The sequence below is a fragment of the Meles meles genome, chromosome 6 (assembly GCF_922984935.1).
Source record: "Meles meles chromosome 6, mMelMel3.1 paternal haplotype, whole genome shotgun sequence".
NCBI classification, from domain to species: Eukaryota; Metazoa; Chordata; class Mammalia; order Carnivora; family Mustelidae; genus Meles; species Meles meles.
In genome coordinates, this window is record NC_060071.1 from 135,316,292 (window position 1) to 135,339,602 (window position 23,311).

The following is a 23,311-nucleotide window of genomic DNA, read 5'->3' on the forward strand; positions in this document are numbered from 1 at the left end:
AGGGAGGTATAAAATTTCAGCGGAGAGAAATAGAGAAAGCAGTGTGTGTGCATGTGTGTGTGAGAGAGGGAGAGGGAGAGGAGCGAGAGGGAGCGAGGGAGAGGGAGAGAGAGAGGGAGAAGGAGAGGGAGAAGCAGCAGGGAGAGGAAGGGAGGGAAGCAGAAAGCCAAGGCCAAGGGAATGAGCAAGAGAAGGGAGAGATAGGCGAAGAAGCCTGAGAAAGAAGGAATAACAGCTTTCCGGAGCAGGCGTGCAGGGAACTGGCTGCTATTTTCTTTTCCTTTTCCTTTTTATTTTTTTAAAGAGAAGCAGGGAACAGAAGCAATGGCCGAGGCAGAAGACAAGCCGAGGTGCTGGTGACACTGGGCGTCCAAGTGGATTATTGGGGCTGCTCTCCAGGGGCCTGTCCTCCCTGCCTTCCAATTGCACATACCCCCACTTCCCAGCCAATGAAGACGAGAGGCAGCAGGAGCAAAGTCATTTAGAAAGCCCCCGAGGAAGTGTAAACAAAAGAGAAAGCATGAATGGTGTGCCCGAGAGACAAGTGTGTCCTGCGCTGCCCCCACCTTCACTGGGGCCAGCCCAGCCCAGCCCTGCCTCTCCCCACCTACTCACTGGCGATCTGACTTTTTTTTAAACATTTTTTCCCCCTTTTCTTTTCCCTTCTCTTTTCTTATCCTCCTTCAGGGCAAGGCGAGGATTTTGATTTTGGGACCCAGCCATGGTCCTCCTGCTCCTTCTCTAAAATACCCACTTTCTCCCCATCGCCAAGCGGCATTTGGCAATATCAGATATCCGCTCTATTTATTTTTACCTAAGGAAAAACTCCAGCTCCCTTCCCACTCCCAGCTGCCTTGCCACCCCTCCCAGCCCTCTGCTTGCCCTCCACCTGGCCTGCCGGGAGTCAGAGCCCCGCAGAACCTGTTTAGACACATGGAGAAGAAACCCAGAGCTCCAAGGCACACAGTCGGCTTCTTCGCGCTCAGGGTTGCCAGCGCTTCCTGGAAGTCCTGAAGCTCTCGCAGTGCAGTGAGTTCATGCACCTTCTTGCCAAGCCTCAGTCTTCGGGATCTAGGGAGGCCGCCTGGTTTTCCTCCCTCCTTCTGCACGACTGCTGGGGTCTCCTCCTCGCTGGGCCTTGCAGCCCCCCGGGCCACTCTCTCCAGCTTGAGCAGGAAGATGCACTTGCAGAGGGCTCTGGTGGTCCTGGCCCTGCTGAACTTGGCCACGGTCAGCCTCTCTCTGTCCACTTGCACCACCTTGGACTTTGGCCACATCAAGAAGAAGAGGGTGGAAGCCATTAGGGGACAGATCTTGAGCAAACTCAGACTCACCAGTCCCCCTGAGCCATCGGTGATGACCCACGTCCCCTACCAGGTCCTGGCCCTTTACAACAGCACCCGGGAGCTGCTGGAGGAGATGCAGGGGGAGAGGGAGGACAGCTGCACTCAGGAAAACACCGAGTCGGAGTACTATGCCAAAGAAATCCATAAATTCGACATGATCCAGGGGCTGGCGGAGCACAGTAAGTCCAAATTCTCGCTGGGGTGTCTGCTCTGGAGGGTCTGAACTGGAATAAGGAGTCCCACGGAGGGTGGGGGGCGAGTGTTGGCCTCTGATTGGGGTGGGGGGTGTCCCCGGTTCACCCACACCAAGGCTCAGGAGGTGTGATGCAACGTTGGGGCCGGGTGGGTGGGTGGGGAGGGAGACGGAGTCACTCCGGTAAGAGCAGCGGGGCTTTTGGGAGGCCGGGAGCCCTGGGGTTGAGTGGCTTGCTGAACTGCCATCAGATCCTGGACTGGTTTGACTTTGGAATTACATTGTGCTGTCCCGCTAACCTCTGTGCTCTGGCACGTGTGAGGGGCTAGGTAACTGAGCAGACGGGTGTCCGGCAGGGCAGGGCCGGATCTCTTGAAAGCCCTTCTGGCTCCACGAGTCTGGAGACCTGGGTCCTCTCCCCTGTTTTCACAACTCCTTGGGACACGTCTGTGGTTTAATCTTTCCCGTTCTTGGGAAGAAGGGGATACCTGCCCCAGATTCATGTCTGTCAAGCTTTTCGAAGCCCGGGCAAGGCGTAGCCTCTTGCTGTCCAGGCCCCTTGGTCTGTGCCACACACGTGACCCACGTGAGCCGTGGGCATGGTCGCACCTCTGTTCACACGTACATGTGCTCTCGGGCTTTGTACAGTAGACAGATTCCTGGGATCAAAATGGGCGGCTTCCAGGCCTGTGGACACGGGGAAAGCAGGGTTGTGGCTCTGGACGTGTCGATGATTGCTGGCCGCCCTTCTGTGTCTGCGTGTCACGGGAAGAGTGGGTGGGAGGTGTGGCTGTGGGTGCAGAGAGGACATGTGTCTGGGAGTGTGTCCTCCCAAGAGGTTCCCGTCGGTGCCGAGAAGCTGGGAGGCTTCTGGGTGAGACGTCCGTGTGTGTGTTTGTACACGTGTGGAAGTCATGTGTGTTTGCTGAACGGACATTTAAAAAACCTCAATATGAGAGAGAGAGAAGAGAGAGAGATTTGGCAGATGTTGAGAAACTGACAGCCCAAGAAGGAGGAATGTGAACCACTGCAGGCCAGGGACTCTGGGAACAGCTCTGTTTGCTTTCCCTACCAGCAGGTGTCCTCGCCACCCTGACTCCATGGCTCCCTCTTCTTCCCGGGCTCACCTGGCAGGGGGAGTAGGGGTGGGAGAGTGGGAGGGAGGAGGCAGGGTGAGGGGGGTCAGCTGGGGGTGGGGGGGATGGCAAGGGTTGAAAGGAACCTGGCCGAAGAGGAGGGAGAGGGGTAGGTGGCCCGTGGTGGAGCAGCTCTCGCTGAAGGGGCAAAAGGCCCTATTGGGAGCTGCCCCGGCCAGATCCAGGAGCCTGTGGTTCCTGGCGAGGGGTTCCCACTCCCGTTTCCTGTGGCTGCCTGGAGCGTCTTGCCTTAGGATGTGGCTACTGTGTGGGGCGGAAGCCGGAGTACGTAAGAGGCAGAATGAGTAGAGTACAAGGCTCTCTCCCTGGTGTCCTCCAGGTGAGGCTGGCTAAGGGTCTGCCAGGGGCCTACAATTCCCAGAGGCACCGGGATGGCTGAACCCACTACCCCCAGCCCCCGGCAACTGCTAAGTCAGGACGCAGTGGCCACGGATAGGGACAGCTGAGGCCTGCGGAGAGGTCTAAAGAGAGCTCAGGGTGAGGGAGAAGGGCTCAGACCTCAGTAATCCAGGCCAGGAGGTGGAGTCTCAGGGAGGAGGGACTCTGAGTCACAAGGGCCCCATCCAGCCTGAAATCCCAGAATGAATGGGCCAGCTGCAGGCAAGGGCATACAGGTGCCAGTGGACATGGATTTTGTGCAGCAGCTCTGGGCACCTAGAGCGGGCAGCCCCGGGGAAAGCCAGGACAAGGGCACACGGATGCCAGGCAGCTCAGCCGGCGGCAGCACCAGGACCTTGCAGCTGGGGCAGGCGGGGGTCACCCCGGGGCCACAGAGCCTGGTCAGTCTGGGAGCAGATCCGGCCCAAGGATTCAGATGCTGTGTGAGATCTTGGGGAGGAGCTAGGGCCGTGAGGGACACGGGTGATGCCGTGGAGGCTTGCAGGTGCACACAGGAAGCAGGCCCAGACTCTGCAGCTGCTGGAAGTGACACAGGGGCTGAGCAGACGTGGCTTAGGCCCGCCCTGCAGCTGGTCAGGTGTCGAGCCAGCCCTGGAGAGGCAGATGCAGAAGACACGCTAATTAAAAGGAGGCAGTGGGCAGATGCCGAGCAGGAGCAGAAAGCCATCCTCAGAGGCTTAGCGTAAGGGAAGCCTGTCCGGAGCTCATGAGGGTTGGCCCGTGGCGGCACTGGCTCTGCGGCAGGACGCTGGCAGGGTCTGGGTGCCAGAGCTTCTGGGGAAGTGATGAGATTGAGTTCCCTTCTGCATTTCGTCATTGCCCGCGCACTCCTGTACACAGTGGACAGGCACTTAGAGGGGCGTGACAGCAGGGAGATGAGGGAGCCTGGAGAGCAAAGTGTGGCAAGGAGTAATTTCCAGGGGTGGGGGCAGGAAAAAGGGCACCAAGGTGAGCAAAGAGGAAAGGGCCCATCCTCTGGCAGATAGGGACCCCAATTCTCTACCTTACAGATGAGGAACCAGAAACACGCAGTTAAGTAATTTGGCTCTAAGAGCAGGGACTCTAACCTAGACGCTCTGCCTGCAGAATGCATGTCGTTAGGCACCGATGCCGGTGTGTAAAATAAACATTGCAAGTCCCACCTTTAACCTTAAGGCTTCAATACGACCTTGACTTACAATATGAATAAATCACATATTGGACCAAAGCGATGGTTGGGGGAGGGCGGATAGGAGCTGTTAGTAACCCCGGGGGCAGATCGCGCAGGGCCAGCTGGGCGTGTTCTGTCTTAGCTCTGCCTGTTGTTACGGCCAGGAGATTCATACCACCGCAGATGTTCTCCCAAATTCAACAAAAGGGTTTTCTTTATCTAAGGAAGAGCCTTAAGCTGGTTCAGCAGCCACACCAGGTGGCGGTGGACTGGTCACCTCTCTGAGCCCAGTTTTCTCATCCGTGAAGTCAGAGAGAATCTCCAAACGCTCTTGCAGCTGAAACAATTTTGTGTCTGTATCTGGGACAATTCAACAGTCTCGGCACAGAAGGCCAACCTCCGTAAATCCTTTTATAATTCACCAGGAACTGGCCATAGAGAGGTTCTCTCCGACATCCGCCATGGGGAAAGACGCAGCCTTCTCCATTCCTTTGTCGTCCTTGTTATCAAGATATCACCAAGGTGGCTGTCATTTTAACTTCTGGCCTGTAATTATCCGTGGCTGGCGGGAGACTCTTGTTTTCATCCAAGGCTGGTGTGAAGACAGCGAGCAAACCCAAAGATCCTGAGCAAAGAGAAAATTTGATATGTTGGCCTTTTCTTTCCTGGATGCTACATTTAGATTGGGTTCGTTCTGAAAATTAAAAGACCTTTCGTATCCCGAGAACTCATTGGTTCTCAGTGCCAGTGCCCTCGGCACACTAGGTCAGAGTTTCTCCAGGAACGGTCCAGGGGCTGTGTGAGTAGGAAATACGTAGCTTCCCAGGCCCAACTTTACCCTTCCAGAATTAGAATCTGCGGGCGGGGTCCTGGGGAGTCTGTATTTCCGAAAAGCACCCACTGCTTCTTAAGCCCACTGAAGCTTACAACTCAGTGTACTCGGGAGAAACCTTTCCTTCAGAGGCTGACAACCCAAGTGTCCACAGAGACGAGGCAGTGAATGTAAAGGATCTGGAAGAAAAGCCTCAGCACCAGCACCATGACAAAGCGCACAGGGCCCTTGGCCTTGGGGTCAAGGAGAGCACAGGGTGTGTGGGAGGCTGATGGGGGGTGGGGGAGCCGGAAGCACCCACGCCCTGGTCAGAGAAAGTACCCACTGCTCAGTTCCTGCCGATTTCTGCATTTAGGAATGTGGGTCCAGCTTCACTAGACCTTGCCGTTTGCCAGAAGTGCCCAAAACCTGGCTCTTTTTGTCAAATTTCCCACCTTTTACCCTGGGCTTGAAATATCGATGGGCTTCTAATTCAAAACTTTTTTTAAATGATGCATTGGCCAAACTGCGTGTCTAATACTTTTGAAAGGTCGACCCATTTAAAGGTTAAATCACTGAAGCGTGGTTTGTCAAACTTCCAGAACATCTGGAAGCCGTGGTACCCTTTGCAGAGCACTGTAATCTGTGGTTCTCAGCCCTGGCTGCCCATTAGAAGCATCTGAAGACCTTTACAAAGAGAAGAAAGATAGAAAAAAAAAAAACCAAAACCAACAACAACAAGCTCTGGACCCACCCATTCCGAGATAGTCATGGGTTTGTAAGGCTCTGCATGTGATTCTAAGGCGCAGGGGGCGAGAAGCAGCTCCTGGCTGGTGTCTGTGGGCCGCCGCTGGGAGCAGCAGGGATGAGGCAAAAAGGACGGATAGACGGAAAGGCACATCCAGGAACCCCGGTGTCTGAAAGCATTTTAAGACGCATGGTCGAAACATAGTCAGCCTTTCTTCATTTTTTCATGAAGACTCTACGTGAATATCCTTTGCTTATTTTTCTCTCCCTACAGCAAAAAAGAGAAACTCGCCTCCATATATATATATATATATATTTTTTTTTTTTTTGCATAGTGGAAAAAGTTGGTCCTAATGTAATTTTCAGGGTGGCCCCCTCTAGCGTCCTGAAGATGCACGGCCTACCCACAGAACTGAGCGGGAATGGGCTGTTGCTTGGGCCTACATTGGTACTCTAGACCCACTCCACGGAAGCTTTCATTTTTTTTTTTTTTTAAAGATTTTATTTATTTATTTGACAGACAGAGATCACAAGTAGGCAGAGAGGCAGGCAGAGAGAGAGAAGGAAGCAGGCTCCCCGCTGAACAGAGAGCTCAATGCGGGGCTCGATCCCAGGACCCTGAGATCATGACTGGAGCCAAAGGCAGAGGCTTTAACCCGCTGAGCCACCCAGGCGCCCCGGAAGCTTTCATTTTTTTTGGTGAAACTGTGCCTCCACTAGAGGATCTCTTAGGGCTCTCCCCAGCTTCCAGAGGCCCCACTTTAAGAAGAGAGGGGTGGTCAGATGACCTGGCTGGGTTCAAATACTACCTCTGCCACCCGCTGGTTGCGTGACCTTGGGAAGGTCACTCACTTTTCTCCTCTGTAAAATGGTCAGTTTGACTTATGCTCATTCTCCTCAAGGACTGTTAGAGGGTCAGGTGGGTTGAGAAGAGCTCTGTGCAGTGTAAGGTGGTGTTACTACAGATTATTTATAATCTCAATCCACAAATGATTTAAAATACCGTCATTATTCTGTGGATTTAAATGCCAAAAAGATTTTTTAAATGCCAAAGAGATTTTTTTCTCTCTTTCTCTTCCTTTGTAATCACTAACGATTCTGTTTCTGAGCTTTCCTTGCTGGTGTCAATTTGCTTGCATCAACTAATTAATGAGTGGTCTGGCAAGACCCGTCTGAACATCGGTGTCTTCGTCTGAAGAGGGTTGTCCTAGATGACCCTAATGTCCCTTCTAGAAATCTGTAGGTCCCTAAAATCCCTTCTAATGTCCCTGCTAGAAATCTGTAGGTTCCAGTGATTTAAAAAAAAGAAAAGAAAAGAAAAGAAAAAGAAATAACACTTCCCAGGGAGCCTGGGTGGCTCGGTGGATTGAGCACATGACCCTTGGTTTTGGCTCAGGTTGTGATCTCAGGGGCATGAGGATGTGGAGCCCCACATCAGGCTCCGTGACCAGCACAGAGTCTGCATGGGATTCTCTCCCTCTCTCTCTCTCCATCTGCCCCTCCCCGCACTTATGCACGCGCACATGCTCTCTCTCTCTCTAATAAATAATAAAATCTTTAAAAAAAAAAAAAGATTCTTCCCACCTCCTTCTTGAAATCTCCTTGAAGTTCCCACAGAGAGAAGTCCGTCTGAGGGAACAGATATCTGATTGATGGTCTGGAAGCCACAAAGGAGGGATGGTTACAAGGGTGTCCTGAAGACCGTCTTAGCTCCTTGCTGTCCTGGCCTCACGGGTCCTGGTCCCGCTCTGACTCTGCTTACGGGCACGTGCCCTTTTCTGTTTCATTTTCCTTTCCACAGCAACACGGACACACTCCGCTCCCTCTTTCAGCAGTTACTGGAGGTACGGTTCTAACCGGAGCCGCCTCGATGACAGCTCCTTCAAGAACCGAGTGTGTCAGTGCGCGACAGGGTTGCCAGTCCCTGTCCAGCTTATCCGCGTCCAGAGGCTTCCAAACTGGCAAGCTGAACAATTAAATTGCTATCACTGATGCCTCTTTCTGGTTCCCTCTGACGCAGTTTAGGGAGTAGTTGGCAGTATTTGTTTTCTCGAAGGCAGTTATTAATCAGGGTTCGTTAGGCGGCATTCACACATTTGTTTTCCTAACATCTGTTCCATTAATTTTCTAAGAACCAGTGTCAGGCCCACCAGATGGCAATTTCCAGAAACACTCACTCATCCTTTCCTAAAGATCAGTAGCACATTTGCTTGTTTCCAGGCCTCTGATCCTTCCCGCCTTGTCCGTGACTTCCTACACCATCCCTCGGGGTGATGATGAGCTCATTCCAGCCACGTCCATTATGTGTGGAATCTGGATCTCTGAGCTTGAATTTCAGGTTCTGGCTATTGTTACCATTCGTGTAGAAAGTTTTTCTCTGGGTGTTAATGCTGCTCCGACCTTGAGGTTGTAAAGCACACAGGAGAGAAAGACAGGATCTTTTTTTTTTTTTTTAAGATTTTCTTTATTTATTTGACAGAGAGAGAGAGACAGATCACAAGTAGGCAGAAAGGCAGGCAGAGAGAGAGAAGGGGAAGCAGGCTCCCCGCTGAGCACAGAGCCTGACGTGGGGCTCCATCCCAGGACCCTGAGATTACGACCTGAGCCGAAGGCTGAGGTTTAACCCACTGAGCCACCCAGGTGCCCCGGGATCTTTCTTTTCTCTTTGTCTGGCGCTGAGGTGCGGGAAAGAGCATCTGCTGCCTTGTGTCTTGTGGACAGGGACGAAGCAGCCAGCAGTGTGGCAGAGGCTGGAATGCCACATGCTATCAAGGACAGAAACCCCTAGAAAGGAGCCAGAGCGGATGGCCTAGCTCTGTCTGAAGAGATGCCTGTGGGTCTACCTGGCTTGAAATGTGGGCCCTCTGCCATACTGATGCTGCCTCAGTGGGCCTAAAACACGGTGCTAATTATGTCACTGCGTGGCTCTAACTCTTTCCATGGCTCCCGCTGCTGGTGGGGTAAAATCCAGCCTCTTGGTCTAACATTTCAGCCTCCCTGTGGGCAGAGCCCGGCCGGCTGTCCTGACCTTGGCTTGCGGGCCCTCACCTGCTTCAGGTCATCTTCCCCGCTTTGTTCCCAGCAGTCCTTCCAAGGAAAATCCCTTCCTCTCCATCCTCAAACCCTTTCCTCCTGCAGGACCCAGATCGAAGGGTGCCTCTTGGCATCAGTTGCTCCCTGCTGTCTCCCTCCTCGGATCCCTTGGCAGCAACTCCTTCTCCAGAGGCCCTCAGCACTTTCCTGCTGGTCCTGTTATGTGGGTCTTTGTGTTAATATCCTCCCCTGGACCCGAATCTCCTTGAAGGCAGGGGCACGTCTCTTCATTTTTGCTTCCCGGTGTCAGCACTGTGCTCAAGCCACACGTGATGAATGAATGAATGCCTGAAGGGACGAACGCAGGAATGGGTCAACCAGCGGTGAGATGGTTGAAATACTCGGAGCATTTACTGCGACCTTTTGAGAATCTGTGTTTTCTAAAAGAGCGGGAAAGCAGGCTGGAGAGCCCTTTCAGAGCTGGGATGCCGAGGCGATGGGAGGAGGGGTGATTGCCTCTCAACGGCCAGTCCTTGGTGCCATGTCCTGGGGCTCCCAGGTCTCCCTGCTCCTGGCTCAGACCTGTGTGTGATTCCAGGGCCACCCAGATCTTCCCCCTGTCCCCACCTTTAGGCCTGAGCCCTTGAGCCTCTAGGGAGGTCATGGGTGGGACCTGGGCCACCTGGCCAGTGTCCCTGGGCAGCACATTGGCTCCTATGGGTCTCGCTCACACTGCTCCTCTCCCCGCTTGCTTGACCTCCTAGATGAGCTGGCCGTCTGCCCCAAAGGAATCACCTCCAAGGTTTTCCGCTTCAACGTGTCCTCAGTGGAGAAAAATGGAACCAACCTGTTCCGAGCAGAATTCCGGGTCTTGCGGGTGCCCAACCCCAGCTCCAAGCGCAGCGAGCAGAGGATCGAGCTCTTCCAGGTGAGTCCCTCCCAGAGCAGAAGCTCCACAGACAGGAGAGCCAGCTTCTCTACCATTTTGGGCCTTCCCTCTGCTAGAGTTCAGCAGACCTGGCTGTGAACCCTGCCTTCTCGGACTCCTTGCATCTGTGTCTGTCCTGGAGAGGATGAAGCATTAACTAAGGGGCTTGCAGGAGCCTTCCAGAATTTTTAGCTTCCCATTGCTGCCTTCACCTGAGCTCCTGCACTGTGACATAGGCTGCCGTCCTTGTCCTGGCCTGGGGTACTTACTCCTCTCTCTGCCCTCTAGATTCTCCGGCCCGACGAGCACATTGCCAAACAGCGCTACATCGGCGGCAAGAATCTGCCCACACGGGGCACCGCCGAGTGGCTGTCTTTTGACGTCACCGACACTGTGCGTGAGTGGCTTCTGCGAAGAGGTAGGTTGGCTCTTAGTCTGAGCATTTTGGAAGGAACGTCGGGTCCCTTGGTTGTTCCCGAAACAGAAGGAACGGGACAAAACCAGAGGAGTCCCAGATCGGGGTCAAGTCTAGCTTTGTCACCGGCTGTCTGTGCCCTTCATTCATTCACTCAACCAGTGTTTATGCCCTGGAGGGAATGCAGCCAGGAACATGACCAGGGAGGTCTGTCTGGGCCGTTGTTCCGATGGGAGAGACACACAGTAACCAAGAAAACACACTGAGGAGTAGGAACGTCAGTGATGAATACCGCAAGAGAGAGAAAGGGGACAGTGTGGCCATGACGGCTGGGATCCGGCAGGAGGTGCTCAGGGAGGCTCTCTGTGAGTGGGAATGTGTGCCCCGAAGTCTGAGGGATGAGAAGGGCCGGCGTGTGAAGGCGAGAATAAGGATGTGCTGGACAGAGGAGGTGGGGAGGTGCGGCCCCCAGGTGGCAGCAGGTGTGGTTTGATCTGACGGCAGCACGCAGGTGACACGGCTGGAATGGAGTGAGCTGGGGGCCAGAGGTAGCTGGGGCCACATGACTTAGGACCTGCAGAGCCATGGTCAGGTTTGAGGACTTAATCCCTGTGTAATGAGAAGCCTTGGAGAAGCCTTGGAGTATTGTAAGCAGGGCTGGGAAGTGAGGTGATTTGGTTTAGACCCCTCTGCGGGCACCTGGGGCCTCGGTCAGAGTGTCTGTCTGCCTTCAGCTCAAGTCATGATTCCAGGGTCCTGGGATCGAGCCTCACGTTGGGCTCCCTGCTCAGCAAGGGAGTCTGCTTTGCCCTCTCCCTCTGCTCCTCCCCTCTGCCCCCACTCACACTCTCTTGTGTGCTCTTTCTCTCTCAAATAAATAAAATCATTAAAAGAAACGAAAAGACCCCTCTGCTTGCATGAAGTCAAAGGAAGGAGCGGGAAAACCAGCTAGGGACCATCGCAGCAGCCCAGATGAGTGTGGCCAGGGCTTCAGCGAGGGCGGTAGCGTGGGCGTGGAGATGCTTGGGTTCTGTTGTCCATCTTGGAGGTCCGGCCCATACAAAGGACTGGTTAGGTAGGGGGTGTGAGGGCTAGGATGGCCTCGGAGGCTGTGGATGGAATCCCCAGGTGGTAACACTTACTGACACAGGGAAGACTGAAGAGAAGAGTAGGTTTGGGGCCTGGTTCTGTTAGCGCCAACTAAGTTTGGAAGGCTTGGTGGTTATCCAAGGGGAGCTGTCCAATATGCATATCAAATGTCACATGTCCCAAATATCTCACCCACTTACTGTGTTTCCTCACCTGGAGAATCAGGTCATGGTTCCTTCCCTGTATGCCTCACAGAGCCGTTTTAAGGATCAAATGGACTAGAGAGAGCTCCATGGTTTTTTATCCTGTTACACAAGAGTAGGCTTTGATTAGGTCAGATAAGGAAATTGAAGTCCTGAGAGGTTAAGTGGCTTAACCAGGGTCATCCAGCCTAGATCAGGACTGGAGTCTCCCGACTGGCAGTCATGGTGTCTTGTAATATCACGTCTGCTGTTTCTCCCCTTCTGTACTTGGGGACACTGCCCGAGGACTGATGCTCAGTGGCAGGGGGTGTCTGTGGCTGGTGGGCCCATCTGTTCCTTCTTCCCGTCTTGCCCAGAGTTTTCTTCTGTCATCAGCTGCCGTGGGGGCACAGTCCACTCACAGGCCAATGTCCAGAGTCCCTAGAGCCAGTGGGCCCTTTCTTGTCGTTGACTTTTTAGGAAACTTGTCTTGGTGTTTTGGGGCTAAAGCACTAAGTGTTGACCTACATGATATTTTAAATTTAAGAAACAGTCAACAGTTTCTAGTCTTCAAGTCAGGAGATGTCACATAAAACCTGGACTTCTGCATGTTCTAGAAAGATGAGAAGATTTCCTAGTGACGATCCACAGGAGATGAGTCGTGGCCACCTCTTAAAATGGGGCAGGCGTCCTTCACATCCCCATAGGCCCTTCAGTCCCTGCTGTCCCCCAAGAACGAGGCTGGCAGCCCCGTTTAGCATGATCTGCTGGCTCGTTTTGCTCACTTACGTAACCTGCCCGGGCTCTGCAGGCCTCCAAGTCTGCAAGTCCTCATCGAAGGGGCATTGCCTGCTGCTGAGCTGGCTGATCGTGGGCTGGAGGTCCTGCCTCAACTCCAGGGATACCCAGGAATTCTGTCCCATCTCCCCTACTGAGCACAAAAGCAAGAGCCTGGGAGCACCCACAGGACGGGGATCTGCCGTTGGCAGCACGGTTGGGAATTCTGACTCAGGCGGCACTCCACCTAGAGCCTGACATGGCTGCAGAAAGGGGAGACTAGGGAAATTAATCTCTTAGCTTCCCTGTCTGATTTTGATCAGCTCCACCTGGATTTCTCTGAAGCCCTGGGCACTTGAAGGAGCTCTTATTTTCCCAGCTGCAGAGCTCAATGCAACGTTTGCAACGAGAATGATTTCCATCTTCCTTGAGACATCAAAAAGATAATTTCGTAATAAAACCTGTGAGTCCCCAACCCACCATCCCCACTGCTGCCAATTCTGAGGTTAGTTCTTCATCGGAACCTTCAGTTCCCACTTAGGCAGATGCTTCCCGCCCCTCGCACAGGGGAATCACACGCAGACCTTGACTTACGCAGAGCTCGGGAGACTCCTCAGAGTTCGTGGCCCCGAACAAGGCAGCAGATGGACTCCAAACCGAGCAGTGGGTGGTGTGGACTGATGGGGAAACCGAGTCACACATCGGGTCTTGGATTCATTCAGCAAACACTTGGGAGCCTGCTGTGCACCAGCTTGCCAGCCTGCCTTCTGGGTCCCAGAGCTGGCTGGAGCCCCACCAAGAGTTAGGGACCTAGATCCTCATACCCTTGTGCTCCTCCTTGGTAGGCACTTTCTCCCTGTGCAAAGCCAGACGTCCCCTAGCGACCTGGGGAGGGAACACAGCCAGCATCATAGCCCGGAGAGGGGCGACACTGTGAAAACACAGGCATCTGCCCTGGTGATCTCTGTTGTCCCCTCTTTGTCCCTCCTTGTCTCTAACAATTAGGAGTGTGGCTTGGGCATCAGGTGTTTGAATCTTGGCTCTCCCCACTTACTGGATGGGTACTTTGGGCAAGCCATTAAATTTCTCTGAGCCCCGGGGTCCGTATCTTTTAATGGGGATAGGTAATAATTGCTCCTGCTTTGGAGGATTATTATAAAGATGGAATGAGTTCCTGCACATACAGTCTTAGAGCAGTGCTCGACACGTAATGCTCAGTGAATGTTGCTTATTGCCATCACTCTGAATCTTCTACCCAGACAGAGCCTGTTGGCCAAGCCAGGCCGCCATCTCTCACTATCACCTGTCCCCTAAGCCTAACTGTCCCCAACACATCTGTCTGCACCTTCACTTTCTTCTTCTTCTTCTTTTTTAAAAAGATTTGTTTATTTATTTTGGAGAGAGGGCGTGCTCACGAGCACACACCCGGGAAGGGACAGAGAGAGAATATCTAAGCAGACCGGAGTGCAAAGCCCGCTGCGGGGTCAATTTCACAACCCATGAGATCAGGGATCAGGACCTGAACTGAAACTAAGAGTCAGGCTCAACTGACTGAGCCACTCAGGTGCCCCTACGCCTTGACTTTCTAACTTGGAATCATAGAACTTGCTTATGTCTCCCATGGCCTCCCTTGAGCCCTTCTGGGTAATAGAAGTTGTACTCTACCGCCCATCCCAGCTGCCCCTGCTCCTTCCTTCAGTGGCCTTCAACCAGGAAGAAGACACTCCCATGGCTCTGCCTCTATTCACTTCTTGTTCTCTGGCTGGGCATCAGATTCCTTGTTATCGTAGCCCCATGCCTCTGCACCAGGGCGAACCTTCTGGAACCGAAGTCTTCAAGCTCATCAAGAGTCAGCGTATCCTAGAGGTTGCCCTGGCTTAGAGGAGGACCGGTAAGACTGGGTTCTGGAGTTTATGAAGACAGGATCCTAGCCTGCCTAATGGTGATCAGAACGCTGGGCTTGAGTCACTCTGTGTATGAGAGGGTGCTGAGCTGGCTTGGACTCTGGGGTTTTCCCTGATGACACCAGATTTCAAGAAGACATCAGGTTGCTCCCACAGAATGAGGGCGGCCCAGGGCACAGTAAATCAGTCAGCTTGCTGAGATACTGGTCCTGAAGAGGGGTCCTTCCCCCATGACCTTTCCTACAGCACAGCCTGCTGCTCCCTTTGAGCTTCTCTAGCTGACTCTGACCCACCAGAATTGACAGTATCCCAGACCCTTCCTGGTCTCCCCACGCAAAACTTCTGGATTCAGTTGCAATGTGTCTCTTCTTATACCTCCTTTTCTTCCTGCACTTTGCTCAACCCGTTTTACTAATTTCCTTGCTTTCCCCATTTTAGTACAACACAAACACCACCGGTAGGAGAAAGGGCCACAGCTGGCCTTCTTACACCAGAGCATCTGCCCGTAAACCCTGGCATCTCCGTATTTCCTCCCGATGGTTGTCTCTGAGCTGTGTCATCTGGGCCCTTGGCCCTTGGCCATGTCCTCTGGCCTGTGCTCTGATTTCACAAACGGTCTTCCTGACTGGCTCATTTCCCTCCAGTGAGCCATCCCTGTCTCCAGCTTCCCCAGGAACTGAACAGGGATTCCCAGGGAAGAAACGTCCAAGTAACTTTGACCTCATTCTGTCCTTACCCCTTAAGGAAAATACGGTCAAAGTTAACTGTGATTTTCATCTTCTCTCCTCCGGAAACTTGCACTCCCTTTACACCCACAGTCATGGCCCTGGCAGCAAGGCTGCCATCCTCCCCATACACGGATTTGGCTCTTTGTCTGCAGGTGACCTTGCCTCTAGCATTGCTTCCTAACTTCTCTAGTTCTATGGCTCAGACTCCGCCAGCTTCTGCCCAGCTGGTGGAATTTGTGGCCTTTTGCATCACTGCCTCTCTGCTCCGAATTTCCCGGCGAGCCCCCTTCCCTGTTCTCTCCTGGTCCCCCCGCCCCCCCAATTCGTCCTTCCGTAGCAGGTTGGCTTGAGCATCAACTCTCCCAACAAACGCCTAGGAAACGGTGATGGTTAGTTTTCTTCCTTCTTGTACCCTCGTTCTTTTGTCCCCAAGTAGGCAGGTGACCGTCTTTTTTCCCCAATACCATCCTTTGAACATAGATGACTGTGAATATTTTCCTACAGGATGTTTGGGTGGTGCAGCCGCTTAGGCGTCCGACTCTTGCTTTCAGCTCAGGTTGTGGTTTCAGGGTCCTGAGGTCGAGCCCCTCTCTGGGCTCCAGGTTCAGCACAGAGTCTGCTGAAGATTCTCTCTCCTGCCCCTATCCCCACTCACACACAAGTGCCCATGTTCTCTCTCTCAAATAAATAAATCAATCTTTCCAAAAAAGGAAAATTCTGCTTTATAATGCTCCTTAATTTATGCCTTTATTTGGTTGTTCATGACGTAACAGAAACACCTGCAGTGTGGTGACACGTGCGGAGGTCCACTCCAGCTTTGGTGGCGCCCTCCGTCTCCTGTGACCTTCAGGATCACTGGGCTCCTGTGACTGCCTTAGGGAGCAGAGGGCCTGTCTAACCATGTGTGGTGATGGGCACACTTCCCCAATCATGTAAAGAATGTTCTCACTGATTCCGTGTCTTATTTTGCAGAGTCCAACTTGGGCCTGGAAATCAGCATTCACTGTCCATGTCACACCTTTCAACCCAATGGAGACATCCTAGAAAACATTCACGAGGTGATGGAAATCAAATTCAAAGGTAACAAAATGGATGTGTATAGTAGGTGGAGGGGGGGCGGTTGATGAGGCAGGGTAGGACAGGAGACCCAACCAAGCCCCAGAAAAACCACCGAACTCCGTCACAGAGATAGCCCACTATTTTATACTCAAGTATTTCTGCTTTGCTCCAAAGGCAAGGGGTGTGACTTTCTGATTATAGATAGAATATGTGAGTGTCTGGAAGACAGTGTAGTGTTGGAAGAAGGGTGCAGTGAAGGCCAACCAGTCTGCCTCTCTGGACTCAGTCAGTAAAACAGAGATGAGAATACTTCTTCCGTAGGGTCATCACGCAAATTAAATGAGATAACAAATGTGAAACCCAGTGCCGCAAACACTCAACAAATAGTAGGTGTCTTCCCCCGCCCTAAAAGAAATGAACTGCTGCGGTGACCAGGAATATGTGTCCTGACTCCTGAACTTTCTAAATGTCCCAGAGGCCACCTGATTCCTATCCTGGAGTCATCATGGTTTGAATGACGGCTTTGGGCCCAGGGTAATGGTATGAAGATGGAAAAAGAGTTGACAGTCTTTTCAGGTTTTCCGGTTTTCCGGTCCGTTTCTGAGGCTCTCAATCTCTGGACGGTCTCTTGATCTCAGGGACATTCCCCTTCCTTGAAGAATCCTATTTGGATAATTGAGGCACACCCAAAGCCAGGCGGTTCCTCAAGATCCAACCAACCACACCAGAGCCTGAGGTCAGAGGCTTGTCTGGGAAGAGATGTACCCTCTCTTGGCTGCCAGCCCTGGGCAGTCTTCTTACCCTTCATGGCCTTGATTTGGGCACCCCCCCCCCTTTTTAAAGCCAAGCATTCAACATCCTAGTCACAGAACCTCAGAAGACCTTTGGGGTCTAACCTACAGTCCAGGTCAGGATGAAACCCTCCCATTCTGTAAATAGTTACTTCGTTCATAAAGATGCTCAGAAAAGGGAATTTCGCATTCAAGCCTCCCATTTGTCTTCTGGTCCTGGTGCGCCTTCATGGGGTGCAATTTCCTTCCATCACTGTATAAATTAAGCTCCTTGTGTTCCTGTCCCTGGTGGAGATGGACAGCAGCCGGCAGCTGCCTGTTGCGAAATAGATCTCCTTTTAGTTGAGGCTCGCTCTAATTCAGTCCCCAGTCTTTTCCCTTCCAGATAAAAGGGGGTCCCCCACCACCACCCCGGCCCTGCAGAGCTTATTTGCTAATCTGTGTGTCACATCCCTTGTAATTTCATTTGAGTGTTACAGTGGAAACACTTTGAAACTCCTAGAGCGTGTGTCTGTTAACGATTATGGTCTAGTTCCTCCAGCTCCCGTCAAAGGGATCTTCAACCGAGACACCTTGCACTCAGGGGCTGTCTTGACCAATTCAGAGCATGCGAGGAAACTCACACCCCAAGATTCTAAGTCTCAGAATCTACACGGACAACCGAAGGCAATGTGTTAGCTGCCCCCCACCCAGGGTACTTCATGGAAGCTTCTTGGGCCCGATATCCCAGGAAGCATCCTGGAAGGGCTCTCTGCTCTCTGGACGGTTTACACGGAGGAGACATGAGGGGATCTGACTATGGGTGTCTTGTGAGTTCCTGTGAGGCCGGTTCTTCCACCTGGTCTCCTCCTTCCCCTTCCTGTAGCCCGACACGAGCAGGACGCCCGGGCAGTGACGGGATAGAACAGGAGGCCAGCCTCCACTCTGCCTTCCTTAGACAGGAGATTGTCCTCCTCCTTCCCGTCCACAGGTGTGGACAGTGAGGACGATCACGGCCGTGGGGATCTCGGACGCCTCAAGAAGCAGAAGGACCACCACAACCCCCACCTCATCCTCATGATGATCCCCCCACACCGGCTGGACAACCCGGGCCAGGGCGGACAGAGGAAGAAGCGGGCCCTGGACACCAATTACTGCTTCCGGTGAGCTTGGGCCCACTCACGACCATGAACTCCTGAGGCAGCCTTTACTGTGTGACCATTGTGGCTCAGTCTCCACACCCAAGCTGTGTCCTGGATGCTATTCACAAACCTCTCTAGGAAAGAAGATTGAAAACCTCTTCCCAACATCTTCCTGTTTTTCTGGGAGCTGCAGGTTTTCCACAGCCCAGCTCTTGGGGGACCTGGCTGAAGCCAATGGCCAGGAGAGTGTTGCTAAGATAGTTTGGATTGGAGAGACTTGGCCGAAGCCCCTCTGCCTCTCGTGTTGTAAAGTACTCCTACCATGTGTTTTTGTGTGGGGGAGGGATGAATGCAGGACTTCCTTTTTTTTTTTTTTTTTGGCTATTTAAATTCTAATTAGTTAACATATGGTGTCATATTGATTTCAGGAGTAGAATTTAGTGCTTCATCCCTTATATCCAACACCCCATGCTCAGCATCACAAGTGCCCTCCTTAATGCCCACCCCCCATCTAGCCTGTCCCCCCACTCCCTTCCCCTCCAGCAACCCTCAGTTTGTTCTCTATCATGAAGAGTCTTTTATGGTTTTCTTCCTTCTCTCTTTTTTTTCCTCCTTCTCCTATGTTCATCTGTTTTGATTCCTAAATTCCACATATGAGTAAAATCATGGTATTTGTCTTTCTATGACTCATTTTGCTTAGCATAATACTCTCTAGCTCCATCCATGTCTTTGTAAATGGCAAGATTTCATTCTTTTTGATGGCTGAGTAGTATTCCATTGTGTATATACCCACATCTTCTTTATCCATTCCTCAGTGGAGGGGCACTTGGGCTCTCTCCATAGTTTGGCTATTGTTGATGATGCTGCTGTAAACTTCAAGGTGCATATATCCCTTCGAATCTGTACTTCGGAAAAATACCTAGTAGTGCAATTGCTGGGTCGTAGGGTAGCTCTAGTTTTAACTTTCTGAGGAGCCTCCATACTGTTTTCCAGAGTGGCTGCACCAGTTGAATGCAGGGCTTTCCACGAAAGGAATGCTCAGTTCCTTGTGAACTGTTCAAGGATGCTCCTGGGTGGGGGAAATAGGGCAGTCTCCGTGTACCAGGGGATTTGGACCTGGAGAAATTAACGAACTGATTCAGAAGTAGTAAGAAGCCACTGTGAAGACAAAAAAAGAGTGAGCCCCTTCTCTTTAGTTTTCTTCCTCTTTTACGAGGGGATGATAAAACACACCTAGCAATGACTAAAAGGCAGAAAACGACCACATCCGCGAGAAGGTCTGAATGATAGAGTGCTTTAAGAATCCGGAGCAAGTAGTTCATCTGTGGTTGCAGGAAAGGCTTACGAAGGGTGCACAATGTGAGCCTCGGCGGATGAGTGAGGGTTGGGCATGTAAGGGCATAGGGGGAGGAAGGAAGGAACATGAATGGGTCAGTTTGGCTGGAGAGGAGGATGCCTGAATGGAGCTGGGCAGAATGAATTAGAGCTTTAGATCTAAACCCACGTCTTATAAGGAGCGACTGAGTGAACGAGGGATGTTGAACTTGGTGTTGTAGAGGCAACGTAGTTGGCTGCCAACCGTCTGAAGGCTGGCATGTAGGTTTGCTCTGTATGGCTCATAATCAGTTAGGAATGGGTGCTCTTGGCTGCAAGGAACAGTGCCCTAAACCACAAGGATTTCTTGTTCACAAGAAGCCTGTAGCAGCAGGCTCAGGGTTGGTCTGGCTGCCTCATTACACCGTTGGGAATACAGGCTCGCTCTCTCTGCAGTCCTCCATGTTTCATGTGTTAGCAGGCTAATGTATGTACGCCGCATGAGCTTAGAGTTCACATCTCACTGGGTGCTCCTTAGGAAGGTAACAATAAAACTAACCTCCACAAAGCTGAGCTGGCAGAGAACATGCAGCCCTTGGTTTTATGTGAAGCGATTTATGTCTCTGCTCTGATCTATGATGTAAAAGGAGGCAGGACCACATTTGCCTTTTGTCCTCTTCCTCATGCCTTTTCTTTATCTGCCTATTATGCCCTTGGGATCATGGTCTTCAATACGGGAAGATGCTTTTATGGTATGTACTGCTCAATGCACTTGGACCTGGGATTCCATGGATTAGGGCCACCTCTTAGGATGACCGGGAAGGACTCCAGGTACAAATATGAGGGCCTTTGAAGTTTTTGATATCGGTTTCCTTCAGGTTGACGGTCTCTAAGTGTTTATTTGTTGTTGTAGCAATCTGGAGGAGAACTGCTGTGTGCGCCCTCTCTACATTGACTTCCGACAAGATCTGGGCTGGAAATGGGTCCATGAACCTAAGGGCTACTACGCCAACTTCTGCTCAGGTCCTTGCCCCTACCTCCGCAGCGCGGACACAACCCACAGCACGGTATGGAGCGGGGCTATGCCATGTGGGGCTCTGGGGCCGTGCCCGCCGGGCCACTCGTTCACATGAATGCGTGAGGACTGAATGTTGGATGAGCGAATAAAGATCCAGGGAGAGTAAAATCCCTTTGCTGAAGGTTCTGATCTTGGCATCCTGGGCTGAATCTATGCCACCTTCTGCCCTTTAAAATTTCCTCCATGGTTTCAACCAGCCTTTTTATTTGTTCTGTCTAAAGCTTTTGTACCATTCTGGCAATTAATGCACTGTCCCAACACCGTGCCCAGCTAGCAAGGGATGTTGGGGCAGAAAGGCTTCCACCATCAGTGAAAGGTCTCTGGGAATTCCAGCCTCTTGGGATTTTGAAAGACCATGCAAAACACACAGAAGAAGCTAATAGGCAACGATGGGAAGGGAAAGGGAGAGAGGGGGAGGTCAGGATTCTGACACTAGCTTGCCTTTCTTTCCCTCGAGGGGAATGGGAAATAGGGCAGTCCTTTGGGAAGCATGGTTCCGGAGAGCTCATGGTTACTGCATCCTGTCTGGGGTCCCACACTCGGGCGCTTACTAAATGGCCCAAGCAGCATTTAGTGAGATCGCTTCTCACTGGAGTAACCATTACAGCTGGCAAAACCAGTAGTGTTCCTAAGAGCTAAGAAAATTTCATGATGCATTTCAAGTCACCCACTAGCTGTTATCAGCTTAGCCTGGTAACGCTCAGCCCACACAGTATGGGTGTTCACCCACACCCAGACAGCATCCATGGCCAGTCTGCAAGCGGCCGTCTCTGGAGCGGCCCCAGAACGTGGTAGATGGCTCTGGGCCTGCGGCTTGGCCTGTCGCCCTCTAAATGACGTGTCCTCCCCAGGTGCTGGGACTGTACAATACCCTGAATCCCGAAGCATCCGCCTCACCTTGCTGTGTGCCCCAGGACTTGGAGCCCCTGACCATCCTGTACTATGTTGGGAGGACCCCCAAGGTGGAACAGCTGTCTAACATGGTGGTCAAGTCCTGTAAGTGTAGCTGAGACCCTGCCTGCGACGGAGAGAGAGGACAGAGGACTGCTACCGCCTGACTGCCTGCTCCTCGGGAAACAAAAGCAACAGACCTCACCTAGAGACCCAGAGCCCACAACATTTGGCTCCGGGCGGATGACCGAGATGGAAGTTCCCTTTCGGGACATTTCTCCTTCTTGCTGGCTCTGGGAATCACTGTGGTAAAGAAAGTGTGGGTTTGGTTAGGGGAAGGCCCAACTCTTCAGAATACACAGATTTTCTGTGACGTAGATGGAGGTGGTGGGAACAGAGGAAGAGGGATGGCAAGTCGACACGGGGACGCATCAGGTGACAATGAATCTGGGATACCCTAGGGAGGAGGAAGGGCACAGAACAGCCGGGACAGGGCCAGGCTCGAAGACACTTCTGAGGTCAGATGGGCTCACTGCTGCCCCACATCTGCTCTAGGGAATCGGGATTAGCTTATTCAAGGCAAGCATTTTCCTTCAGACAGGTGACCTAGACAAAGTCCCAGAATTGTATCTTGGGCTACCTGGGATTAAGGAGGAATCTGTTATTTTTGCAAATCGTCCTCTCAACATCAATCAGCAGCACCAAGGGTCAGTACAGGGATAAAAATCCAGGGAATGGAGTTCCTGGGCCGTCAACTCTGTGGGGCCATGTGGACACGCTGAACTCAGAAGCAGAGGGTGGGAACGAACGCTCTCCTGCCTGCCCTCTGGGTCCCTCCTCTCGCCTTCTTCCTCGATCGCATTTCCCCTCGGACATACGGCTAGACACCTTCCAGGGCAGGGCGCATGTGTTGGGATTTGGGGTCTGTGCAGTCTTGGGGCATTATGGGTTCCCTCCTCCCCCCCTCCAGACCCTGTGTTCATCTGGTGTTCCTGGAAGAAGGTGCTAGAATGGGTGAGGCGTGCAGGGAGGTTGCACGCACGCCGCACAATGACTTGGCCCCAGACACGTAGACTGAGGTATAAAGACAAATACAAATATTACTCTCAAAATCTTTGTATAAATAAATATTTTTGGGGAATCTTGGATCATTTCATCTTCTGGAAGATTGTCTCTAGAACAGTAAAAGCCTATTCTAGGTGTTTAGTCTGACTGGATAAATATCCTTGATTGCTCTTTTCTTAATCCCATGTTCGTGTCTACTAACCAGAGGTAACTGGCACATGGGGCAGAGGGTCTCGAATGTGGAAAGCATTTTGCATACTGTGCGCACCCTCGATGGTGGGACGCCGTGCTACCTTCTGCCGTCTGAGAAGACTGAACTGTCTGTGTTCCCTTCCTTCTTGTGGAGTTATTTTGTTCTCAGACACACAGAGGCCGTGGGTCAGATCTGCAGAAAGTTGTATGAATGTGACCTACATTTAACTGGGCAATAATCATTTGCGGTGAACCCTTGCCTGTGGAAATGTGTTCGTTTGTACCTGTGCTATAAATTACGAACATCGTCATTTTTGAAAATCTAATCTCACCCTCGAGGCAGTTGAGAATTACAGAAACTGTCTGTGGCAAATGGCTGAAGAAGATGAGGCTAATTCTGTTATCGGGGAAGCCTGCCAGGAATGCCTCTGTCAGTGATTTGGGGATGGGAGAGGCCGAGGAAGTGCAATCCCATAGTTCTCTTTTGCGATCACAGATCTGGGTCACAGATCCCAGAGCGATGCAGAATTCTACTGTGGTATTAATGTCCACCTGAAGCAACCATCTGTAATGCAGAGGAACCATCTAGCAACTCCCCCAAAACATGTTCCTCTTCTGAAATCCCCTTACCGTTAGTGAAAAAGTCTATTTGAAGCTAAAATTTGCAGGTTGAAGGGTCTATAGGATATGTTCTTGCCTCTGTGTGTGTGTGTGTGTGTAGATGTGTGTATCTTGCTCCTTCTGGAATTCTCCCAAATTGAATTCCTGAGTTTGGTCAAGACCTTCTTTCCTGCTTTGTCCATGCCCAGCCAATTCTAAGAGCTTCTCTCTCAGGCTTCATCCCCTGCCCTGTGGCACCCATTTACTTCCACAGTGCTTGGGGGGCTGTGTCCCTGCCTTAAAATCATGGCTGCTGGGTCTGTGGTCCATCTTACCCGAGG

At 52.0% G+C, this 23,311-nt stretch overlaps 1 protein-coding gene across 1 annotated transcript; it reads left to right on the forward strand.

The window, feature by feature from the left end:
• Positions 1-122: 122 nt before the first annotated feature.
• On the forward strand, positions 123-22,655 carry TGFB3 (transforming growth factor beta 3). Its single transcript, XM_046007079.1, has 7 exons — positions 123-1,525; positions 9,601-9,764; positions 10,053-10,182; positions 15,832-15,939; positions 17,680-17,851; positions 20,058-20,211; positions 21,074-22,655. The coding sequence occupies exons 1-7, from the start codon at positions 1,180-1,182 to the stop codon at positions 21,230-21,232; spliced, it is 1,233 nt and encodes a 410-aa protein (XP_045863035.1). The 5' UTR covers positions 123-1,179; the 3' UTR covers positions 21,233-22,655.
• The last annotated feature ends 656 nt before the right edge of the window (positions 22,656-23,311 follow it).